Raw genomic sequence first — 24,013 nt, 5'->3', positions numbered from 1 at the left:
TCATTAAAGTTATACAATAAAATGACAAGGTTGGTTTTCACCCTTTTCTTTTTCTGCAGTCGATCGCGCAGCACCCTGTGACTTTTTTTTTTTTAACTGTGAAATCAACTTAATAAAAGCGATATTAGGCTACTCTAGTTTTTTGGAGCGCATAATTTTGACGTCCGTCATGGCGGAACGGACCGAGTTTCAAAGAAAGTCAATATTTAACAAAAATAGCAGTTACACAACCACAGTAACAGAATGTCTGACAATTATCAAAGTACAATTTATCTCCATCTTCGTCATTTTAGTGTAAATACTCACCATGTCACTGAAGGAGTGACGTAAGAGGATGGCGTGACCGTAGAGCAGGGTCCGGTGTCCGCCTCCCTGACCCGCCTGCCAACAAACAGATTCATAACATCACTGCGCGTCCCAAAATCTACGTCATGTTGATGTACAAAAGGGGGAACAGGAAGCTGGTTGTAGAGCTGCACAATATTATAGTTGGTGAAGGTTGCGACAACGACATAACGAGTGATAAAGTAAAAAAAAACAAAACTGAAAAGTGTTAAAGTTACGAACACAGATCCTGAATAATGAGGAACAAGGATTTATTAATAAAGTTCCTCAGCTGTTTTGGCATTAAATCAACTTAGCTGAAGTTTTTTAACCACTTTACCACCTTACCAGCTATTTATGTTGCATTAAATAAAGATTGTTAACTAAATAACTGGAACAAATGTCCAAATTATTTGTGGAAAATCCACCCATTTTTGGATTTGTTCGTGGATGATATCTAGATAGAAGCCAATATGTTGACGCACAATGCTACCTGACATTCTATTGGCTGTGGTTTGGAAAGCAGCCAATCCAGAAGGGGCATTTATTTTTATTGCTACTGATTGGCTGAACCCCAGAAAGCAATATAAAGAAGAATATGAATGCAGTAGAGCCAAGATGGCTTCCACTGTGCGTTTTAGCGTATATTAAGCTATAATTGGTGTTGAAATATGCAGCTATAAACAACTTCAGAGGGGGTATAAAGAAATGTTTTTTTCCCTTTCCACCGGAGAATGTAATTTCTGTACTTTTGTGTGCATGCGTGCTCCGGCAATGACATTTTATTGCCAATTTCACTGATGTATCTTTGTGCAACGACAATAAAATAAGTGATATTGCAATAATAACTTGCACTAATATATTGTGCAGCCATACTTGATTCCCTATTGTTTTTGCATTTTGCTCACAAACAACAATAGTCTCAAATTTCCATGATATTTTAATGTTGGGAGACAGAATATGAAGCAAAAATCCAGAAAGAACACATTACATGTAGTTAAATTTGTAACTTACATTTTGTTGAGTTAAATTAATATTTAACTCTCTACCACTGGCAAACAAACATCTGCTCACACAATTAATTTGTTCCATTTCTACCTTTTCACTACCATCAGCAAGTCCAAACAGGACATCAAGAACAAGATGGCAGATCTGCACAACCTTGAGATAATTAATCTAAAAATGCAAGAAAAATAAAATAACCATTGATTGCCCTCTATTTGTAGCTTCATAAAGTATTTTTTTTCTCATTGAGGAATGCTTAGTATGACCCAAAAACACCATCCTTACAGTCTATCACTGAGGTGGAAACATTCAGATTTTTCAAATGAATCTGTCTAACCTTTCTTTCTCAGCCAGAAAGAAATGACTGGCTATAGAAGAATCACTTTAAGGTATTTCACTGGTCTCCACTTCAATCCTACACATAATCTGTGTTGTGATAAGTAACGATTTTCCACCAAATCCTTCCTAAGGTGTATGAAAACCTTCTGAACGCCTGCAGAAAATATTTTAGCTCCGCAGCCAATGAAGATTTCAATACCTACTTCCTCCAGTGACGTGAAAATTCATCTTCAACTCATGCAATGTGTATTTCCTTGATTTTTGATTCTGTCTTCATCAAAATCAAGCTACCATAAACTTATTTTCTCGTCAAGTGAGCAAACGTACAAAATCTGCAGAATCTCTCAGCTTATCCTCCCCACTGTAACATTTACACTGCAAGTTAATATCTTTCACTTCACCTTTGTGTGAGATATTAAAACCGAGTTGCCATTACTTTACGTCTTTGGAGTAAAGTCTGAAACTCAAGGGGTTATATTTTTGGTACTTATTTCAAAGTGCAAGCAACAGATAGAGGAACTAACAAGAATACACACAACTATGCTCACAATTAAAGATGAAAACAAACACATGATCACACTTAATGCCAACACTTGCTCAACAACAGAGAAATTTGTTCTTTTTACCCGAAGGACAAACACTTTCCGGCCTAAACATTTCATACTTCACAAGAATTCAAGTGCAGAACTCCTGGGAAGTTTTCACAGGTTTCTCCCACCAGCGGTACCACCGTACCGGTTCAGACACCACAGAAGAAAAAACGCTCTACCCAGAATATGCATCAAGAAAAGAAAACCAAAGCTGCAAAAACAAAATATAATTTCTATCAGGAGGAGATCAGAATAATTTCTAATGTTTATTATACATCAGGGGTGTCAAACTTATTTTCATTTTGGGACAAATCAAGATCTTGAATGCTCTTAAAGGGCCGACTCTGCCAGAACATATTTTTAAAACCTGTTCAAACTGTTAAAATATCAATGAATTATTAAAATTAAATAATATTATTGGACATCTTTTCAGTCCCTCCAGGATTTTCTGATTCTTTTTGCTAGAAAAATCAAAATGTTTGGAAATATTTGCGATATTTGAGCTTATTTATGACGATAAATGTGACTTCTTATTATTCTCTGTATAGATCATGGATTATAATCTGACATCAATTAAAGCCGAGGAAGCTGTTTAGTACAAGAAAGAAAGCTTTTGATAATTTTTGAGAAAAATCTCCAATAAACTCCCAGTTTTTGGCTCATTTTGTTGATTTTTGCATGAATTTGCACAATAATTCTCAAGAAACTGGAGGGACTGATTGATATAATTTGGCAGTAAACAGATAAAAACTACATTAATTTGATGGATAACAATATTTAAACATGCTTAGTGTCTAGTCTAGAATCTAGAAGGCCACATAAAAAGCTGTGGCGGGCCAGATTTGGCCCAGGGGCCTCGAATTTGACACCTGTGATTTTGTTCTTGTATCTCTAGGAGAAAGAGCAAATTTCTCTGTTCTTGCCGTGTACAGGCCTTCAGATGGCTCATTCTTGTGATGAACAAGAATAAGTACGACATCCACTTGCCAAACACCTGAGGAAACGTGGAGGAAGGTTATGCAAGAAGGAACGAAGTGGGATTTCTGTCATCACAACACAAACAGGAGCACCTACCTTTTTAATTAACCTCTAGCAGCAGGGGGAAATGAACAAAATTAAACCAGTGGAGCTCCTGAGAAGTTTCCAACACTTTGCTTCTTTTCTTATTTGATTCTTTTTTCCAAGCTTCTCATAAACAGCATCTAATTTCTTTCAAAGTAATTAAATGTAATTTATTTGAAGCTTAGGTCTTATTAGTTTATACAAAGAAACTCCTGGGGTACTTATTCTGTTTAGCAACCCCGAAAAAGAAATAAAACCTACTAGTTAGAGCAAACTTTGGATCCAGAGAAACTGCTGTTAGTTTACCTAGAGCAGGGGTGTCAAACTCACTTTCATTGAGTTTTTTCATTCATCTGGTTGTGCCAGAATCTGTTGATAAAAGCCATTAAACTGTTAAAATATTAATAAATAGCTGTTCCTCCAGGAGTTTGACTGTTTTTGTGGGGGTTTTTTGCAATGTGATGATAATGTATGAATATTTGTAAGGAATTATTGTGGTATTAGAGCTAATGTGTGATGTTACATGTGACTTTTTATTACTTGACACCATATAAGGCTGAGGCATCAGTCAATTAAACTCAATGTTTTTGACCAATTTTGATAAACATTTGCAGTAAGACCAGAAAAAATGTGGGGATCTGTTGTGTTGTGTGAATTTTGAGGATTCGTGAAAAACTGGAGGAAATTATTGATGTAATTTGGAGCCTAGAGGGCCACATAGAAAGCTACAGCGGGCCAGATTTGGCCCCCGGACCTTAAGTTTGAAACGTGATCTAAGTTTTGTTTTTCTGTTTTGTTTGTTTTTCTGTTTTGTTTGTTTTTCCTCAAACATTTTTAAAGACAAAAAAAAAAAGATTAGCCCTAAAGTGGTTCATAAATTAACCCTCTGGTAATTCCTCCTATTTGATTTTTTTTTTTTTATTCTTCACGGTTTATTTGGGACAGACAAAAAAAAAATTAATGAAAAGATGACAGGGAAATTTTCAAGCCACAGCTGAGAGGAAGAGGAGGATGTAATCCTGTAGTCCAGGCCTGCTGCCATGTTGGCAAATGGCTCCCAGGAACTGCTGTGACCTTTGACACACAGCTATGACCTTAGATGCGCGTCGGCCATCTTACTGCAAAACACGATCCTGAACATGAAGATCCTGGCTTGTTAGTGTACATGTAAGTTAGTTGGATCATTGTTGCACACAAAGTGTACTCTATTTAGCTCCATCATTCATTAAATCAATGAAATGTGTTAAAATTAATTAATCCACAGAAACACTGGACTGAAATATTGAAGCTAAAAGCTGCATTGACTGCTGTGAAAAGGGCATTTTACAGTCAACAAACATTAATTAAGTCATAAAGGTCATCTCTGGAAACTCAAATCTCTAAAATTAATTTGTCAAAACTAAAACTAGAGCTCATTTAAATGCAGATTTATGCTAATCAAGAACAATTTACTCAACCTTCATAGGCAGATATTTATTTAGCTCCTTAGTTTTTAATTAGGTCTATAAATCCTTTATTTCTGCATCATCTTCTATTACTTTCTTATTCTTAATCCTAATCCTTCAAACTCTTTGCTCCTGTACTCGTTTTCTTCCTTAATCCCTTTTTCTCCTATTCCTTGCTCATTTTCATCCTTCAACAGTGACTTACTCAACTATTTTCTCCTAACTCCTTACTCATTCCTTTTTCTTCAATTCCTCAATTATTTCCTCAGCTGCTTCCCTTACATAATCTGTCTTTAATTTTCTCATTTCATTCCCATTTCTTCTTTGCTCAATTCCTTTTTCAACATTAATCATTCTTCAATTCTTTACTTCATCCTTTCATTGTTTCTGCAGTTTGCTCAGTTTATTTATTCACTTATTTATTCAATTCTTTTCTCAGCCTTTGTTTCCCCACAAATGGCAAATTCAGGATATTAATTCCCGTCTTTCCTCCTTTATTCAATTTTTTGCTCAGTTCCTCCAGCCAAGAATAAAAACATATTAGTAAATAAAAAAAAATTAACATACAATTTTATTTTAGTTTATTCTGAAAATATTAATTTTATTCTTTTTTATTAATTTTTTAGTGCGGTCCTAATATTCTGTTGGCTTTATTTTCTTAATCTCCCGGATCCTTACTCAATCTCTTCCTAATTTCCAGGATTACCAAATCAAATATTCCTGAATTGCTTCCTCAACTACACCAAATGCATTTTTTCCCTACATAATTCATTAAATCTTTTTTTCATAGCGTTCATGTTGCATTTAGTTTTTACTGTTTTCTGTTAAGATTCTGAAAATTAGAACAATCAGAAACTAGACTAGATAAATAATGTTTTCAATCCCTGAATTCAGAATTGATTTTAGAACATTTCCTCTTGTCAATGTTTCAGACTTTTAGTTAAAAGATCAAACTCAGAGAAAACAGAGCAACACTCCCAGACAGCAAACCGACGTCTCTGCCAATTTTGAAGTTTAATTACATTTACAGTTTTCATTTGACTAAATCTCCACAATCTTCTCTTAAAAGTGCAGCTAAACTGAAAAAAAAGACTATTATGAATAAGAAACAAACCTTCGATATGAAATGCTTGGACATTTGCACACTGAAGGGGGCAGGCCACACATTCACTCATGTAAACAAAATAAATGCTATTTCAAGATTGCCATATTTTAAATTTCACTGGCTTTTAAAAGTTTCCAGGATAGCCAATGTGAGCTAAATGTTTTTCCAGAAAGTTAATTCAACACTCTGATGCAAATTTAGTCACATCCTCATTGATTAGATGATTTCCCTTTAACAAATGCAGCTATGACAGTCGAGAAATAAGCATCACATTGAGTGAAAGTGCCTGAAGTTCGGCCCCTCGGATTAGCGGTCGGTCATGCACACTGGCAACATGATGGATGAACAAACTGATGAACCTACCCATTTTTCATGGTCGGCTTTCTAGTAACAAACAAACACAAGTGAGAAGAATGTGTTACTGGGAAGAACGGCAGTGGATTACACCAGTGTGAGCAACAAGAGGGTAGAAAAGGGGCCTTACAGTGGGAACTGGGGGAGGTGATTTATTAGCCTCGCTATCAGAGAGTTTGTATTCCAGCCAACATCATGTTGTCCTGCCAAACAAGGCCAGCCAACAGTGTTGCACTGTGGAGCACAAAGCAAATCTGCTACCCAGGCTAATAACAATGCAGGTCCAACTCCCCGGCGAAGCGCTGTACAAAATAAAATACTTAAAGAACTGTCTGTGCCAGAGGGCGATGTTGTACATGAAAGGACAAATGTGGTTACTGTAACCCAGAACAACCTGCAACTTTTCTTTTTTTATGAAAATATTGCAGGGTTTGTTTTTGTTTTTGTACCCAATTAAGGTGCTGCACTTTCCACATCTGTGTTTCACAACAACGTTTGCCGATTTAGACGATTTATTCCTGGAATACCAGTGGTCTCGTTAAAATATCCAATAACAATTTGGGGTTATTTCGAGGGATTGCTTCGTAAATTAAATCAGACCACGTGTATCCAGAAGGAAATGTGACTTTTTTTCCGTCAAGCAGTACCAAGCAACTTATTCCAAATAATATCAGCTCGTATAAGAAGTAAGCATTGTTTTCTCTTTGTTTTTAAATTTAAAATTCCCATCTCATGATTTCCGCCTTCATTTCAATCATTCATTTTCTATTTAAAGATTTTATTTCATATTTTTTTAAGCTACAGCTCTGGAGAAAATGAAGAGCCCACTGCAGTGAACCCCATTGAAAACCTCCTGGTTATTCCTCTAAATATTAATATTTCTGAACTCTTCCTGAGTTAAAACGTTAGTATTGCTGGTTCTAAATGAATATGAACTTGTTTTCTTTCAATTATTTGAAGTCTGAAATCTCTGCATCTTTTTGTTATTTTCTGCAAATAAAAACTAAATTTTTTTCAGACATGTCAGTAGCTCATAGAATAAAAAACAATGTTCATTTTACTCAAACATAAACCTATATAAAGTAAAATCAGAGAAACAGATCATTTTAAGTGGTCTCTTAATTTTTTCCAGAGCTGTATATGAGCCCACCCTTCCCCCACCTGTTTCTGTGCAAAGCAGCATATTATCCTTTCATTTCATCTACAAGAAAGAGCAATTTGGCTGATTGGAAATATTTGTGGTTGTGAAAATAAAGCAGTCTAATCATCTGTCTAATCAAAGCAAACTCATTTAACCTAAAATATTGAAGCAGCGACTAATTAATCAGATAATATCAGGGTTTTTATAGAACTGTTTAGCATTATACAAAAGGTTTGACTGACTTTTACTGATTTTCACAGAATTTTTCTAAGCAATCAGAATTTTCACACAACATATTTAACAGTAGGAAGCTGGTTGTTTTCAGTCGCACTTCTGTGGGAAGAGCAGAGAATCCACAGGATCCAAGATTACCTAAACATGCTGAGTGGGCTCAAGCAGAGCCGAGAGAAACGAGTCTGAGCTTTTCAGTTTAAACCAAGGATGCAGAGGGTGCAACAGTGAACCCCAAAAAATATTTCCCTCGTTTGTTTTGAAGTTAGTGCATTTTAATTTATCAAAACCTTTCAAAATGCTTCGGGAAGCCTTAAATAATGCAGAGAATATGTTGACTACAAGTACACAAAATCAAGTTGTCATCCGCTGAATGACAATTACTCAAAATGTTTAATTTTTATGTAAACTAGAGGGACAGCATTGTGCAAAATGTATAAATCCAATTAGCTCATTTTCTTATTTAAAGTTTTTTCTACTCATGAACAGATTGTCTTCTATGGGGGAATTTTTCTGCCATAATTCGAGAGCACACATTTTCGATCTGAATCTTTCTATCTATTGACAGGAAGATATAGATAGTGGGTGGCGCAGGTTGATGCAATCGACAGTAGCCACACAGGCACGCCCACTAGAAGGAAACAAACGCACCCAGTAGAACACTTGTATTCTATTGGCTGAGAGGTTGCCAGGCGATGGTACCTCTTTGTTCCAAGTGAGCAGAAAATGTTTCACAAGCGAGCAGAGAGGCTTGCAAGGCTTGCAAGCAGAGATTTGATCTGAGCAGAGACAAGTGTTGAGCGTGAGGAGAAAGGTTTAAGAGAGCAGAGTGAATATTTGAAAGAGAGCAGAAGCTTGGAGTACAAGAATTGCAAGTTTTAGAAGAAAGACATGAAATCCTGCTGTCAAACTGAAAATGTAAGCGTGAGTATTTAAAGTTTTAAAAACAAAAGTTTTATTTGTTTCATCTCTGAAACAAATAAACAAATGGTTTAAATACAATTAAGTATTGAAAAACATCATATATTAAAAATATTTTTGAAAGAAAATATAAGCAGGATTTTCAGTCCGAACTCCTGCTTTCAAACTGAAAATGTGCTCTTGGATTATGGGAGGAAAATTCCCCATATTCTTCAGGCTTTTTAAATATTTTTAAAAGGTTTTCTTTGGAAGTTGGCTGTTTAGAGAGCTTGGTTTCTCTCCACTGTAGCCACATGCTTGCTTGTAAACTTCCCTAATTAATACCTTATCAAAAAGCATTAGATATACAATCTGTATCTACATTATTGGACTGAGTTGAACTGAATTTGGACCAAGAATTGTTTTATTCATTCATATTGTATATTACCTTATGATAACACAGTTTTTTTTTCCATTTGCCTTTTATAAGAAAACTGAATTGAAGACATTCTGTTCCACTTTCTTTAGCAGATTTAATGTAAAATATAAAATATTATTCATTGACAAGCAGAAAACTGTATTTAAGCGCCAACAACATGATTTCTAAGGAGGCATTTGAGAAGTTTGCCAAACTGTAGTTCCTGTCTGCTGGATATTTCAGTAAATTCTTAAAAAATGTGCACTGTTTATCTGATGTTTATTGAATTTTTAATTATCCTTTCCATTTGATAAAATTTTTTAGAGCACATTACACATAATGTCATGTACAGGTTTAAAGACAAAGCAAATTTCGTCTCTGAAACAAATAAAAAAATAGTTTAAATACAATTAAATATTGAAAAACATCATCTATTAAAAATCTTTTTGAAAGATAATATACGCTGAGACTTTGTAAGTGTAAAACTCAGAAAAAGTTTGGATGTTTGATGCTAAACAGTAATTTTTTTTGTCCCGTCTTGAATATATATTGGCACATAATAAAATTACTTCATATCTTCATTTTCTGACACTTGAAATATAAATTTGTGAATGTGCGACAGCATTTTAAAGATTGTTTTTGGACAGGAATCAAGGCAGATCTTGGCCCAGATTTGAAGGACTCAAAATATCACTGACACATTCGGCAAAGGTTCTTTTTGCAGAATCAGAACATTTTCACTTCCACAATTTTATTTTCTCTGCCTGAAAGAGTTTACTTCTGAATGCTTTCAGTAAAATTTCTTTGATTACTGTAAAGAGGACAAAAAAACGGATGATTTAACTCATAACTTGGCCTGTGAGGAAGGAAAAACTAATTTCTCATAGATTTATTGGCAACAGTTTTGATACCAATTAATCTTTTTTTACAACCACAAATTTTAATATTGACAGATACAAAGTGGCACAAAAGGAAAAATATAAATGTTTTTTTTAGACATTCTTACACATACAAAACTGAACAGTGTGGTGTGCACATTTGGCCTCCAAAAGCCCAAACTTGGCAGATAACATTTGCTGCAGTTACTTTGGCGGATATTTTTTGTGGATGACTCCAATTTGGGGCTCCACAGTGGCACAGTTGGTAGAGCTGTTGCCTTGCAGCAAGAAGGCTCTGGGTTCGATTCCCAGCCCCGGTCTTTCTGCATGTAGTTTGCATGTTCTCCCTGTGCATGCTGGGTTTTCTCCGGGTACTCCGGTTTCCTCCAAAAACATGTCAGTTTTTTTGACAGACTGGCGACCTGTCCAGGATGTACCCCGCCTCTCGCCCGGAACGATAGCTGGAGATAGGCACCAGCACCCCTCCCGATCCCACTTTGGACAAGGGTGTAAAGAAAATGGATGGATGGACTCTAATTTGTGCAAAAATAGCTAAACTTCGATTGGCGGTCTGGGGTTAGACTAGGCCGCTCTAAAACATGAATATGCTGTGATCTAAACCATTCCATTGCAGCTCTGACTGTATGTTCAGGATCGTTCTCCTGTTAGTCTCTTTCAGCTTCAAGCAAACTACAGATGGAAATGAGCATTTAGCTGAATCTGGTATATTGTGTGTGTAGATATGAACTGTCCCATTTAAATAAAATCAATTCAAGTTTTCCATCAGGATTTCCTTGCATTTAAATTCATCCATCTTCCCACCAACTCAGTTTTTCTTCCGTCTTCCTGTCAAGAAAAGCATGTTGCTGCAAAATAATGTGAACTGTTAGTTTTCCTCTCTTTAGAACCACAATTCTAATTACTAATTAGGTAATGTTGGAAGGCAATTGACAGCGCCCCCAGGTTATTATCGGAGGGTACGCACAATACTATCACTGCGCCTGACCCACAAGAGCACAACCACATCTCCAACATGTATCATGAGTAATAAAATAGACAGGAAAGCAAAGTCGAGCCGTGTGATCCACAGGAGGAGGAGGATGGAGATTCCCAGGTTCAGGTGGTGTGTCAGATGTCCAGAGGAGAAGAAGGTGAAGCAACAGTATTTGCTTAATTTCTCCTCTTTTGGCAAACGTTTTGACTAAATTTAATTGTTTAGCCCGCAATCTTAGCACGACGCTCAGGAACAGTGCAGCAGATGTCACGGTCGGCCAATCAGGAGACCTGTCAGTTCTTCAGTTCACAAAACCACAAGGAAAACAAGCTGTTAAATTGGCAACTCCACCAGAACTGTGTACACCACATGTCAAACTCGAGGCCCATGGGCTAAATCCGGTCCACCACAGCTTTTTATGTGGTCCTCTAGATTCTAGACTAAACACTAAGTGTTCTTTAATATCATGTTATCAATCAAATCAATGCAATTTTTATCCGTTTACTGCCAAATTATATCAATCAATCCCTCCAGTTTTATTGAATTATTGTGGAAATTCACACAAAATCAAAAAGGAAAATCTCAAGGTATACTCAGTGTGTCCAGCCGTACAGCTGCAGGTGCTACTGGGCAACGCTGTGTTTTTATTATGGGTATTAGAGTAAATTTGGCTGAAAACATGTGCGCACCATACTTTTCAGAACTTTATGAAATAAGGTTGGAAAACAACGCACCATTTTCCCTAAACTTTGCAACATTTGCACCACTTTTATTTAAATTTGTGGTTGTACCAGGAGAAAATGTGAAAAGGTTAAAGGTCACTGAACGTTTTTGTGTGTATATTAACACTGCGCATAAAGTTTGAAGATCGTACTCACCCCTTCGCTGCTCGTTCCGGTGTTAGCCAGCATCTCCTGCAGGGCGCGGACCGACAGCGACTGCTCCAGCACAAAGTTACAAATGCACATGTCTGGAGGAACATACTGCAGGACAGAGGGGGCAGAAAGGCAAACGGAGGGCAAATCAAATCACACATTCATTATATGAGCAACGAAAAATGCATCATGGCTCCACAGTTAAGTAGAAAAGTTTTATGTTTCCTGAATTTCTTCTTATGTTACCTTTGGGGCCGCAGAAGGAAAACAGCAGCTTCTCGCCTTTCTCCTCTATCTGATATAAAAATGCCTGGTTAAACCTGAGACCCAGAACTTTAGAGTAGAACTATTTTAGAAACACTTTTATGATTTAACACAATACACAATAATTAAAAGAAAACTAAATTTCTGCAGAAAGTCATTTTTAACCTTTTGGGATGTAAAAGTTAGACTTTAGATCCAACTTAAATCCATTAGCTTCAGCATAGTTAGTTCAATTAATTTTATCTTTGCTTACTTGTGTTGCAGCAAACAGCATTAAAACTGGCCAGATTTTGTATTTTGGGAATTTATGTCTTTCAAAATAACATAAAGAAATATACTAGTAACATTTCTCTAGCAATTTCTAAGCATTTTTGTGTCCAAAACATGCACATTTATCACAAAAAAAAAGAAAAAAAGAAGCTTCAGCTTTCCTCAACATGTTTTCAGGCTTCTAAATAAATTTACAAAATAAATTCAAAACCCACTTAGAGCTCCTTTTGTTTTGTGGCGCCTCTAAATCCTGCCGAACGTGTCGGAGTGCACACAGCTCATAAAGAGCGTGTTGGCGGCAGAGAGATTTATGATCATGAGATTATCACCCGACATGTAAAGATGGTGTGCGCAGATTCCTGCTGGACAGGAAACATGCCGTCGTAGAAATGCAACACAAACGTCTCCGGAGAGGGATTGTTATGGAGCTAAATTGGTGCCATAAAGTTTGATTAAAAGAAGAAGAAAAAAGTTTGAAACTGAAAAGATGTGTAACCTTTTTGGGGGTTTCAAAGTGATTTTTAATTTTGTACTTTGTTGTCTTTGCTGTAATATTTATTTTAGTTGTGGTGAAAATTTGAGAACAAAGCAGCAATTATTGGAGAGAGAGGAATGTTAATAAAGTTCAGATAGAAACCAAGAATTTAGAAAAGTATAACTGCTTCATTTGCATTTAACATATGATGACATATTTTTGTAGATAGAAAAAATAAAAAGTAGGAGTAAATTCCTGCCAAAACATTCAGAAATTTTGAGATTGACTTTTGAGATTGAATTTTGAGATTGACACTTGACTTAATTTCTGACTTTCAAAACTTAAAAATCTGCTAGAAACAACTTGGATATTTTCAAATTAATCTCACGAATTTTCTAGAAAAAATTTGGAAATTTCTGAGTTTCAAAAGTCAAAAATTTTCAACTTTTTAAGCGATTTTCTCATTTTTCCCTCTTTCTGTGATACCCCAGTATGCAGTCATGTTTACTGAGTTGTGGTGAAGGTTTCAAAAGAAAAAAGAGTCAATTATTGGAAAAAAAAACAAAAAACTTTGATTTGCATGATGGCATGATAACCGGAAATCTATAATTACTTTTTTCTTGCTTTAGAACAAACTTTATGGCCCCAATGTAGCTCCATATTGTCTCCTGAGCTACATTTAAATACAAACTTTTTTGAAACTGCATAGGAGAAAACTGACGTTCTCAGATTCTGTATTAAACTTTTCAAAGTGAAATTCTACTGCTGCAATAAAACAGGACTCTCACACATTTTCTCCTGCTTCTATTGATGACATTTCTCTATGAAATCATCTACGTTGACACAAAGCTGTGCGCCGTTCCCACCTTGGCTTCAGAGGTGGGTTCCAAGTAACACAGGCGGTTCCCGAGTCCCTCCGCGGCCAGGCAGAACTTGCGATGCTCCTTCAGGATGGTGGCCACGCTCTGGAGCACCACCTCATCGTCCTGCCAGGTAGAGACAGGAGTGTTACTGCCAATAATGTTCCGGTAGCGACCAAACGGAGAGAAACAACATGCCTCCCTGACCGAGAAGGTAGAAAAGTATGACAACTAATTCATCTTGCATTTAATGCCTGACGATGGCAGCTGAGGGTCATTGTACGTAGAAAAAATAAAAAAAGGTGGAGTACGTTTCCAGCAAAACACTCAAATATTTTGAGATTAATCTCAGAAACTTTGTAGAAAGTTTCTAGATTTAAACATTTCTGAGTTTCAAAACTTGAAAATTTGCCAGAAACAACTTGGACATTTCTGACTTTCAAAAATCAAACATTTTTAACTTTTTAAACGATTTCCTTCTTTCTTTCTGTCTACAATGGCAGTGAAGGTTTAAAAAAAAAATCCTTCAAAACTTGAAAATTTGCTTGAAACGACTTGGAAATTTTCATATTAATCTCAAACAAATTCTAGAAAAACTTGGAAATTTCTGACTTTCAAAAGTCAAAAATGTGCTAGAAATCCTGTAAATTTTGAGATTTATCTCAGAAAATTTCTAGAAAAGACTTGGAAATCTTTAGATTAATCTCGGAAATTTTCCAGAAAAAATTGGAAATTCCTGACTTTCAAAAGTCAAAAATTTTGGACTTTTTAAGTGATTTTCTCCTCCTTTTTTCAATCTACGATGACCCTGGCATGCCGTCACATTTACTGAGTCGCGGGAATGGTTTCAGAAAAAAACTTCAAAATTCAAAAATTTGCTGGAAACAACTTGGAAATTTACATTTTCTAGAAAAAACTTGGATTTTTTTACTTTCAAAAGTCAAAAATTTTGGACCTTTTAAGTGATTTTCTCCTTTTTTCTGCCTACAGCAGCCCTACTCCGCCGTCATATTTACTAATTTGTGGTGAGAAGAAAAATAGAGATAATTATTGGACAGAAAACTCCTTTGATTTGCATTATTTGTGGGATGACAACCACAAATCTGTAATTACATTCATAGCAACAAATGCACCAGTGGAAAAGACGTAAATTAATCAATAACAGAAAATTATTTCTAAGACCCCGAGGGGAAGAAGAAAACCTCGACTCAATCAGTCCAGCCAACAATTGAACATCTGTTTCTGTCGGCTGCAGCGGGTCAGGCTCTACTAAGCAACCAGCACACATCCTTATTGATTTTGTTCGTGTGTGTGTGTGTGAGTGTGTGTGTCTAAAGCCAACTTACATCCCACACTAATCTCAGTTAAGGGTTGCCATGGCAGAAACGGCGATAAATGCTCCTGAAAATGTTTAAAACAGCGGCTGAATTAGAAGTGAATGCAAAATTTAAATATTTTTGGTTTGATTTAGAAAATTTAAACAAGAGGGAAGTGAACAAGTGTGCAGAACCGGTTTGTTGTTTCAGGATGCAGAAACTTAACCCAGTCAGCTGAGTGACCAAAGGCTTCACACTTCATTAAAATCGAGTAAATAAATCTCTTTCTATTTGGCTGTTTGACATTCTGGAGGCCTTATGACCCAGCAGGCTCTGGCACCGTTACTCAACAAATTGTCTTCATGCCTGCATGTGAACCAGCTGCAGGTTTTTACATATAAAGACATGAGACGGGCCGTTTGGCTTATAAATAGTTTCCTAGATTTCAGAATAAAATGTCACGTAATTCATCTGAAAACCTTCCAACTAGTGCAGTTTTCTTTCTCACTTGTTTTGTAATATTCGCTGTTTGTTTTTCAAAATTTTCAATTCAAATTTACTAAATTTGAACATAAATAACGATTGAAACATCCTATGCAGATCAGAAGTAAGACTTAGATCAGGGGTGTACAAACTGTCTGTTGAGTTAAAAACACTGAAAAAAAATAAATAAAATGAAGCAAATAAAGTAGACTGATTTTATTTTTGTTTGTTTTTGTAGGAAAGGGATGTTACTTATAAAGTGTAAAAATAATTTTGTACATTTGCTGTGTTAAAAGATGAATTTTTACACAGTTATAATTACAGGATTTGGGCCACTTTCTCTCAAAATGGCTGCTATGGTTAGCCAAGTTCAAGAAATAAAATAAAAGTTGATTTGGGTGCAGCAACGTTTAGAGAAAATCTCTGGATAGACGAGTACTTTGTGTTGTACTTAGGGAAATTATGTGAGTTTTACCCTGATTAAAAACAAAAAGCTTTGATAAACAAATCTGTGTCAGTCCTGAACTGTAGTTTGGGTCCAAAACAAATTAGTCCCTGATATAAGAACATGATTTTAAAGTATCTACAAAATTTAAACCTTTTCACTGGAGTTCAGCGCAACAGTTTTAGCTCAAAGCATATTTGTGCAATATAATGGCCTAATCAAAGTCTAGATGTAAAACCAATTGAGGATCAGTGATTAAGGTTCACAGACTCTCTTAATCAAATCTGAAACTATTTTACAAAGAATTAAGGAAATTTAAAATTTAGCAACATGCAAAACTTGAAGTGATAAAACTTTGAAGTTCTAGATCAGGGTGTCAAACTCATTTTCGTTTTGGGCCAAATCCAGATCATGAATGCTTTTAAAGGGCCGGTTGTGCCAAAATGTATTGATAAAACCTGATCACAAACTGTTAAAATATCAATGAATCCTTAAAATTAAATATTATTGCTGAACATCTTTTAGTCCCTCGAGGATTTTTTGATTCTTTATGTGATTTCTGTCATTAAAAATCAAAGTGTTTGTGGTACTAATATGGAAATATTTGTGTTTATTTATGGTGGTAAATGTGACTTTTTATTCCTTGTTGTTTAGATCATGGGCTATAATCTGACATCAATTAAAGCTGAGGCAGCTGTTTAGTACAAGTAAAAAAGTTTTTGACAATTTTTGAGAAAAATCAGAAATAAACTCCAAAACACAGATGTCAAACTCAAGGCCCGTGGGCCAAATCCGGCCCACTGCAGCTTTTTATGTGGCCCTGAAGATTCTAGACTAAACACTAAATGTGATTAAATCAAATCAATGCAGTTTTTATCTGTTTACTGCCAAATTATATCAATCAGTCCCTCCAGTTTCTTGGGAATTATTGTGGAAATTCACACAAAATCAACAAATTGAGCTAAAAGTTGGAGATTATTGCAGATTTTTCTCAATTGTCAAAATCTTTCTGACTTGTACTAAACAGCTGCCTCAGCTTTAATTGATGTCAGATTATAGTCCATAATCTATACAGCAAGTAATAAAGAGTCACATTTACTGTCATAAATAAGCGCAAATATTTTCAAATTAGAACCACAAACAGAGGAGCTGAGAAGATGTTCAATAATATTTAATTTCAAGGATTCACTGATATTTTAACAGTTTGTGATCAGGTTTTATCAGTACATTCTGGCACAACCGCCCCTTTAAGAGCATTCATGATCTTGATTTGGTCCAAAATGACAATGAGTTTGACATCCTGATCTACAGGATAAAGAAACACTGAAAACACTTTAAAATGTTCATTTTCTCTACCTGTGTTTCCATTGGCCATAAAATTGCACAAATTTGAATTACTAAATAAATTTGCTTAATGAAAACATGATAATTTTGAAAAACTCATGTTTTTGATCAAAGGATTTTACGCTAGCATGAGCATTAGCATGACTGCTAGTATTTTTATACATATCTCAGTACTAATTTCTTGATAACCAGCTTATTCACATGTGACTTCAATTGCATTTCTTATTTAACGGAAACACAGTAATTGTGAAATTATGTTTTTACAACATCAGCAGAATATCGACAAAGTTTTGTGAACATTTATAATATAAACTTCAAGCAGAAGTGTTCAGTCTGACTCCAAACGCTTTACTTCAACTTAAACTCCCGGCTTTGGATGCTAACTTCAGACTCAACTAAGTTGCATCTTGCAACATCCACAAGACAAAAAAACTAGAAACTTTTTAAATTGTGTTTATGAGTTTAGACCGAACCCTGTCTAGACCGAAGGAGGACGAGGGAGCAGAAATGGCCGACGTAGTGGCCAATAAATAGAATCATATTTGACAGATTTTTCACGGGTCTTATCACCAATAAAAAAAGGTTCGGGTTCTAATGAAGCGGGCATGTGTGGCTGACATTTTGAGACAGTTTCTGCCTCTGCACTCCTGACTTGGTCCCAAGCCAGAGAATCTGTAGACGCTGAGGCACAGCGATCTTTGCGACAGCACAGTGACCATCTGCTAGACAGCTAGACAGATAAGAAGCAGCTTCATTACTATGTATAGGGATCTGGTAGGAGGAGGTAAGTGAGGGCTGGGTGGATGTGTGCAGAGGGGGGAACTTGACCCTGGCCTCTCCCTCCCGTCTCCAACATGTCTGCACCAATATCAGTGTTATAACACGGCGAGAACAGGAAAATATGCTGCTTTCTTTCGCAACCGTTTGGTTTCTCTTGGCGCTTTTGGGAGGGTTGACCCTCCAGAAGAAACCATGAGTATTTCTCATCCCGTTTGTTCTTCCCATTCAGTCTTTGTGCTAGATAACCGGCGTGTGTGTGACAGCAGCAGGTGTGTGTGTGTGTGTGTGTGTGAGACCTGATGCATCCACCAAACGAAACCCGAGATCTCTCCCGATGCTCCTGCGTGCCAAATAAACTCCTACAATTCACCCGCCGCTGCCACCAATGTGAACTTGAGAAAAGTTGAATCTGTTGCTGCTATTTTGACGCACTTGCTTCTCGAGCAACGCTTGTTGAGTTTTTATGAAGGGGGGAAAAAAGGACAGAAGACGACTTGAAATCCAAATTAATTAGAGGAATTCCAGAAAATTTGTCTCCTTGTTCACACCATCTTCGAGTGTAATCTGTTTAAACTGGTCTGGGTTGACGGGAGTCATGTTTCTCATAAATGTCAGGCGGGGTGCTAAGTATACGGACTGAGCTGGGTGTTTTTAGTGAAGCTTTGCTAACAACATTTAGAGAGAAGCAGATACTGTGTAGATGTGTGAAAACAAGAGCAGGATACTCTACATCAGAGCCGCAAATTTAGTTACAGGAAGGACTTTCTCTGCTTGAGGAGAGAAATCAACTTAGGTTGGAAAAAATGAGTATTTATACTAATTAAACTTAAAAAATAACACATTAATGTTATATTATTGTTAACCCTGTATGGTCTGGGGTTTAATTTTTAATTTATTCTTATATTTTCACCTTGAAAACTACTTACTTTGCCTTTTTGGTGTTGTTATTTTCAGCACAACCTCAGCTTTGTGATTTTACAGTGTTTGTTTCATTTTGGCAAAATGCATTTTCACAATGGACCAAAAAACGCATGAAAAAACCCAAACAAAAACCAACTTAGGTTGTAAAAAAATAATATTTAAACAAATTAAGCTTTAAAAATAACACATTAATGCTACATTATTGTTAAATTGACGTTTTGAGTTCAAACTCAGTCAGACTGAACGGAGAGAATCTGTGAACATCAGCTTTCAGAGTGTCAATTGGGTTAGGGATTTGACTAGGCCACTCTAAAACTTGAATATCCTGTAATCTGTGTCTGCAAGTTTTAAAATCCCAAAAGCCACTTTTGCTTTCAGTTCAGCTAACTAAAAGTTAAGATTTTTTTTAAAAAAACAAACAGCTTATATATTCCTGCAGTAGGAAATTTGTTGTAATTTATTGTTCAACAAGAAAAAATATTATATATAATAAAATATATTTTAAAATACTTTCATGCACTTTTACTCTCATTCTGTTTTGTGAATTTAATCCAATTAAGCCAGAAAATACTAAAAAACTGCTACAACCTGGATTTGTTTTGTATTTTTATCTAAAAAATATTAAATGGTTCCTTGTTATTTTATTCAAAAAGTCTCTTGCAGCTCTGCAGCTGCAGGTTGCAGACCCTGGAAATAAATCATTCAGACTGTCTTCTTGCAGGTTTTCTGCAGGTCACCCTGTACTGAACATTTCTGACTACAAGTTAAAGGAATACAAAGACATTTGTAGCATTTAAAAAGTCAAATTGTCACAAAAGACTAAACATACAGCTCTGGAAAAAAAAATAAGAGACCACTTAAAAAGTTCAGTTTCTCTGATTTTACTTTTTATAGGTTTATATCTGAGTGAAATGAACATTGTTCTTTTATTCTATGAACTACTGACAACATGTCTCTGAAATTACAAGCAAAATATTTAGTTTTTATTTGCAGAAAATGAGAAATGGTTAAAGATATGTCCTTTTCTCTTGTCCCATCACCTGTTTCTTACAATACATCTGTATTCCCTGACAGTTCCCTGCAGTGGCTAATAAAGTATTCTCTCAGTAAAATGCTCAGAGAAAACGTTAACTTGTCATTCCTAACAGAATAATGTTGGTTCCAATCGGCAGAGCCGCCATCGTGTTTCAGTCTGCTGCTTTAAAACATCAATAAATGGAGGAAAGTGAAGAAAATCAGAGCTCAAAAACTGAGTTCACTGCAGTGAAAGTGTTATAAGGAACTCTATCAAGTTAGTAAAAATAAAACTACAACAGAAAATGCAATTATCTGAAAATTATTTCAAATAGGAAACAAAATCTGATTTTTTTTTTACTGCAAGGTTTAGAGCACCTATTGACAAAGTATCGAGCCGCTCTGACCAAAATTGTCTACATCAATCGACAAAAACCCAAACCCGATCGCAGTGAAAAGCAAACTTCATCATCTTTGAGAAAATCCAACAAGTTATCACAGTAAAAAAAACAAAACAAAACAAAAAAACAGAAATAAATCCCCACAAGTCTTTACAGAGTTTACAAAGCAGATAAATGATTTCAAAACAATTTTTCCCACAAAAATGGGCTTTGTGGAGTCTCTCTAGGACACCGAATAAGTAAGAATCAGCAGAGCACAAGAGTTCTTTACAGATAAGACTTTCTATATATGCATTATATCATTGGCAACACAAACAAAAAAGATAAAGTGAGTTTTTTACTTTTAAAAAAGTAAAAAAAAACTCACTTTATCTTTTTTTTTCTAAACACTTTCTGCTCCAGGATTGAGAAACAATTAAAACATCTTTAGATAACAGATAGCATTATTTAATCTGCCTTTTCAAATGTTCCTCCAACATGTTTCACCCACAATATTTTTGCTTCAGCTACAAAATCCCTGCTCAGTAGATTGAAAGCCAATATTTTCCCATTATAATTTTAGAGTTAAATTATATGTTGAAAATTAGCAACTGTAAACAAATTTCTCATCATAGGTACTTAGTTTTTTTTTACATCAATGCATACATACATCACATTTTCATGCAGTTTGCCAACAGAGCCATTTTTCTCTGCTCTGCTTATCTATCATACCTTGGATGGATGCATCTAATATGCAGCCAGGATCATCCTTTATGCACAAACATATAAGCATAAATTATTTGTGTAGGTGTATGTATAAGTACAAGTGCATAAATGCATAGGTCAAGATGAATAATGCATTACACATTAGGCTACATGTTAGAAAACATAAATTTTATTCCGCTGCCAGCCTGCCTCCTGTGTGGCGTCCGCCTAGCAAATTGGATTTTCTGGTCTTACTTTGCATGCATATTGCCTTTAAATAATGAAAGCCTCCACGCATGCAGGAGCAACTCATCCAGCTAACCAGAAAGAAACAATTGAGTGAGTTTCTGTTTCATCGTTCATCACCACAGGGCAGCAGAAACGCTGCGCGAAGCGGCTCGACGAGTTGTTTTATGTCTGAGAGGCGAAAAAGAGCCAAGATCAGGAGAAGTTAAGACATCGACCAACGTAAAGCCAAGCAACTAGCCGTTAGCGCTGTTCGTGTTTCACACTTTATGTGCTGCACAATTACCTCCTCAGAAAATGCATCACTTAGTACGCAGGTGTCAAACTCGAGGCCCGTGGGCCAGATCCGGCCCGCCTCAGCTTTTTATGTGGCCCTCTAGATTCTAGACTAAACACTAAGTGTGACTCTGTCACAATTACAAATTTTGATGGTCAATAAACTGTTCCAGTAGTTATTGTGATAAACTATAATATTGTTGTTTTGAGACCATTTTTAAATAATATAACGGTAATGAAAAAATATTAATGCAAGAGCACATTCTCAAACTTCAGTAAACTTTAAATTCTAACGATCAATTCTAATTGATCGTTTAAATTATGCAGGACTGGATGGAGTTGCGTTAGCTTAGCATTTCCCCGCTGGAAAAGGGGTGACTTAAGTTTGCCTCATGGGATATTTGGATTTAACACTGGAAGACATTTAAAATATCCAAAATAAATAAACAAAACAACAAATAAAATTAATCCTAAAGTCTTTGTAAACAAAATTGTCCTTCAAAATAAGGGCTGGTTGAGATCAAAACACCAAACAGAACATTTTTATTCTCCAGTTTTTGGAACAAAGAGAGAAAAAGAGATAAACGATGAATCATGCCAATGGAAATTATAGTTAGTTTTAATTTATCACGCAATTAGTTGATTTATTGATTACTGTGACAGACCTAACTAAGTTATCTTAAATATTATGTTATCAAATTAATGCAGTTTTTATCTATTTACTACCAAATTATATCAATCAGTCCCTCCAGTTTCTAGAGAAATTCACACAAAATCAACAAATTTCTCAAAAATTGTCAAAAAATTTCCTATTTGTACTAAACAGCTGCATCAGCCTTAATTGATGTCAGATTATAGTCCGTGATCTATACAGAGAAGTAATAAAAAGTCACATTTATCATCATAAATAAACTAAAATATTTCCAAATTAGAACCACAAACACTTTGATTTTTATTCCAAAAATCACAAAATCCTGGAGGAACTGAATAGACGTTCAATAATATTATTTAATTTTAAGGATTTATTAATATTTTAACAGTTTGTGATCAGGTTTGATCAATATATCCTGGTACAACCAGCCCTTTAAGATCATTCATGATCTGGATTTGGCCCAAAATGAGTTTGACACCCCTGCTTTAGTAGTAACTTAGTAAATAAAGAAAAGACGCAGGATGAAATGTTTCATGAAGGGAAACCTTACATTTCTACCTCAGCATATTCTGGAGCAGCTAAGTCAGAGCATCTGAAAAACTGAGCTGAGTTACTCTCTCCCACACGTCACCACAACTCAAAGTATCCTCCTTGTACTATTTCGTCTGTTGTTGTATGTATTATTTACTAGCAGTCAGTATCTTACTCACAAAAAGAAACAGTCTGTTAATTTATGGTTTGGAGAATAAAAAGGAAATACTCATGTGAGTGAAACTAACTTTAATTCCATCTGAAATAGTAATTTACTGATCCGAATTTAGGTTTTGTCTACCTCAAATTGTTTTTAAATGATTTCTATCGGAGTCAAGGCTAACCTGGTCAGCCATTTTGCAAAAATCCCTGCTGTTTTCAAGTGCATGGCTGATGTATTGTGTCGTCAATCTTACAATGTGTTTGTAGCCAGCAGCTAGCATCCCAGTATAGATGCACAGAGCTGAAACAGGAATCAGTAAATATTTCTGCAAGGTCCGAAACAGGAAAATAACTTGTTTTTATTTTTGTTCACTCTGTACAAAACTGCAATGAAACACATCCGACCCAAATTATCAATAAGTCGTATAAAAACAAAGAGGAAAGATGATAACATTAGCCTAGCATTTTTGGATATTTGAGTTACATGAAAACATAATTACCAGGAGCCAGAGATGAAATTAGTGTAGCTGTATGTGTTGAGTAGAGGTTAAAACAGCTTTCTTAACCAAATTAGCCCATTTTGAAGCAGCGCATTGAGACTATTGCCCAAAAACTCAACATGTGACAAAATATTTAAACTGAAACACAAATCTGCTAACTCATGAGTGGATGTCAGCAGTACTACATGGCTTCTGGTTTTTAAACATGCAGGTAGCATACTGACTGTTTATCACTACTCCACACAGCCCCACTTCGAGCCAATCCAAAAGTAGGAAGAAAAAATAAAGACAAATAAAAATCAATTCAGCTCCAGCAAAGCTGTAAGCTCTCTCGGGATCCTGTAAAATTATTTTCATGAGATCATGCAAATGTATGAAAAACTACTAACAACTCAAAGTTTGAAAATAAAAAAGACTGATCAATAATGCAAACCAACCAACAGAAACCAGCATTTCTTTTACTCTCTATTGAATACTGAAGGAAGCCCAGCCACTGACTTTCTTGTTACCTGCTACATTTATATTTAATAACTGTGAAAATACAAAAAGAGTTTACAGACAATAATTCAAACAGTGTATCATAGTGGAAGCGCTAAGTGTGTCATAAAAGGTCATGTTATTAGTAATTAGCTCTTCCTGCAGTATTTAAATGGAAACTGAAAAGAGAAAAATGTCGTCACCGCTCCTTCATGTTTTATAGGTAGGGAGTTACGTAACCGAAATCCAAA

General features: G+C 35.6%; 1 protein-coding gene across 6 annotated transcripts in view; it reads right to left on the bottom strand.

The window, feature by feature from the left end:
- Positions 1 to 24,013, bottom strand: part of ryr3 (ryanodine receptor 3) — a 126,631-nt gene that overhangs the window by 95,955 nt on the left and 6,663 nt on the right. For 3 of the 6 annotated variants that reach the window (XM_016667980.1, XM_016667993.1, XM_016667983.1), the window contains exons 2-6: positions 13,537 to 13,656; positions 11,665 to 11,769; positions 6,234 to 6,254; positions 3,333 to 3,347; positions 307 to 381 (exon numbers count right to left, since the gene is read on the bottom strand). In XM_016667980.1, the coding sequence (XP_016523466.1) occupies positions 307 to 381; positions 3,333 to 3,347; positions 6,234 to 6,254; positions 11,665 to 11,769; positions 13,537 to 13,656 (336 nt within the window). The remainder of the gene's footprint in view (positions 1 to 306; positions 382 to 3,332; positions 3,348 to 6,233; positions 6,255 to 11,664; positions 11,770 to 13,536; positions 13,657 to 24,013) is intronic. The other 3 variants (XM_016667998.1, XM_016668003.1, XM_016668007.1) reach the window with 3 other exon arrangements.

The sequence above is a fragment of the Poecilia formosa genome, unplaced genomic scaffold (assembly GCF_000485575.1).
Source record: "Poecilia formosa unplaced genomic scaffold, Poecilia_formosa-5.1.2 Scaffold1, whole genome shotgun sequence".
NCBI classification, from domain to species: Eukaryota; Metazoa; Chordata; class Actinopteri; order Cyprinodontiformes; family Poeciliidae; genus Poecilia; species Poecilia formosa.
Note: the sequence above shows the minus strand (reverse complement) of the source record. Positions and strands in the feature narration are given on the sequence as shown.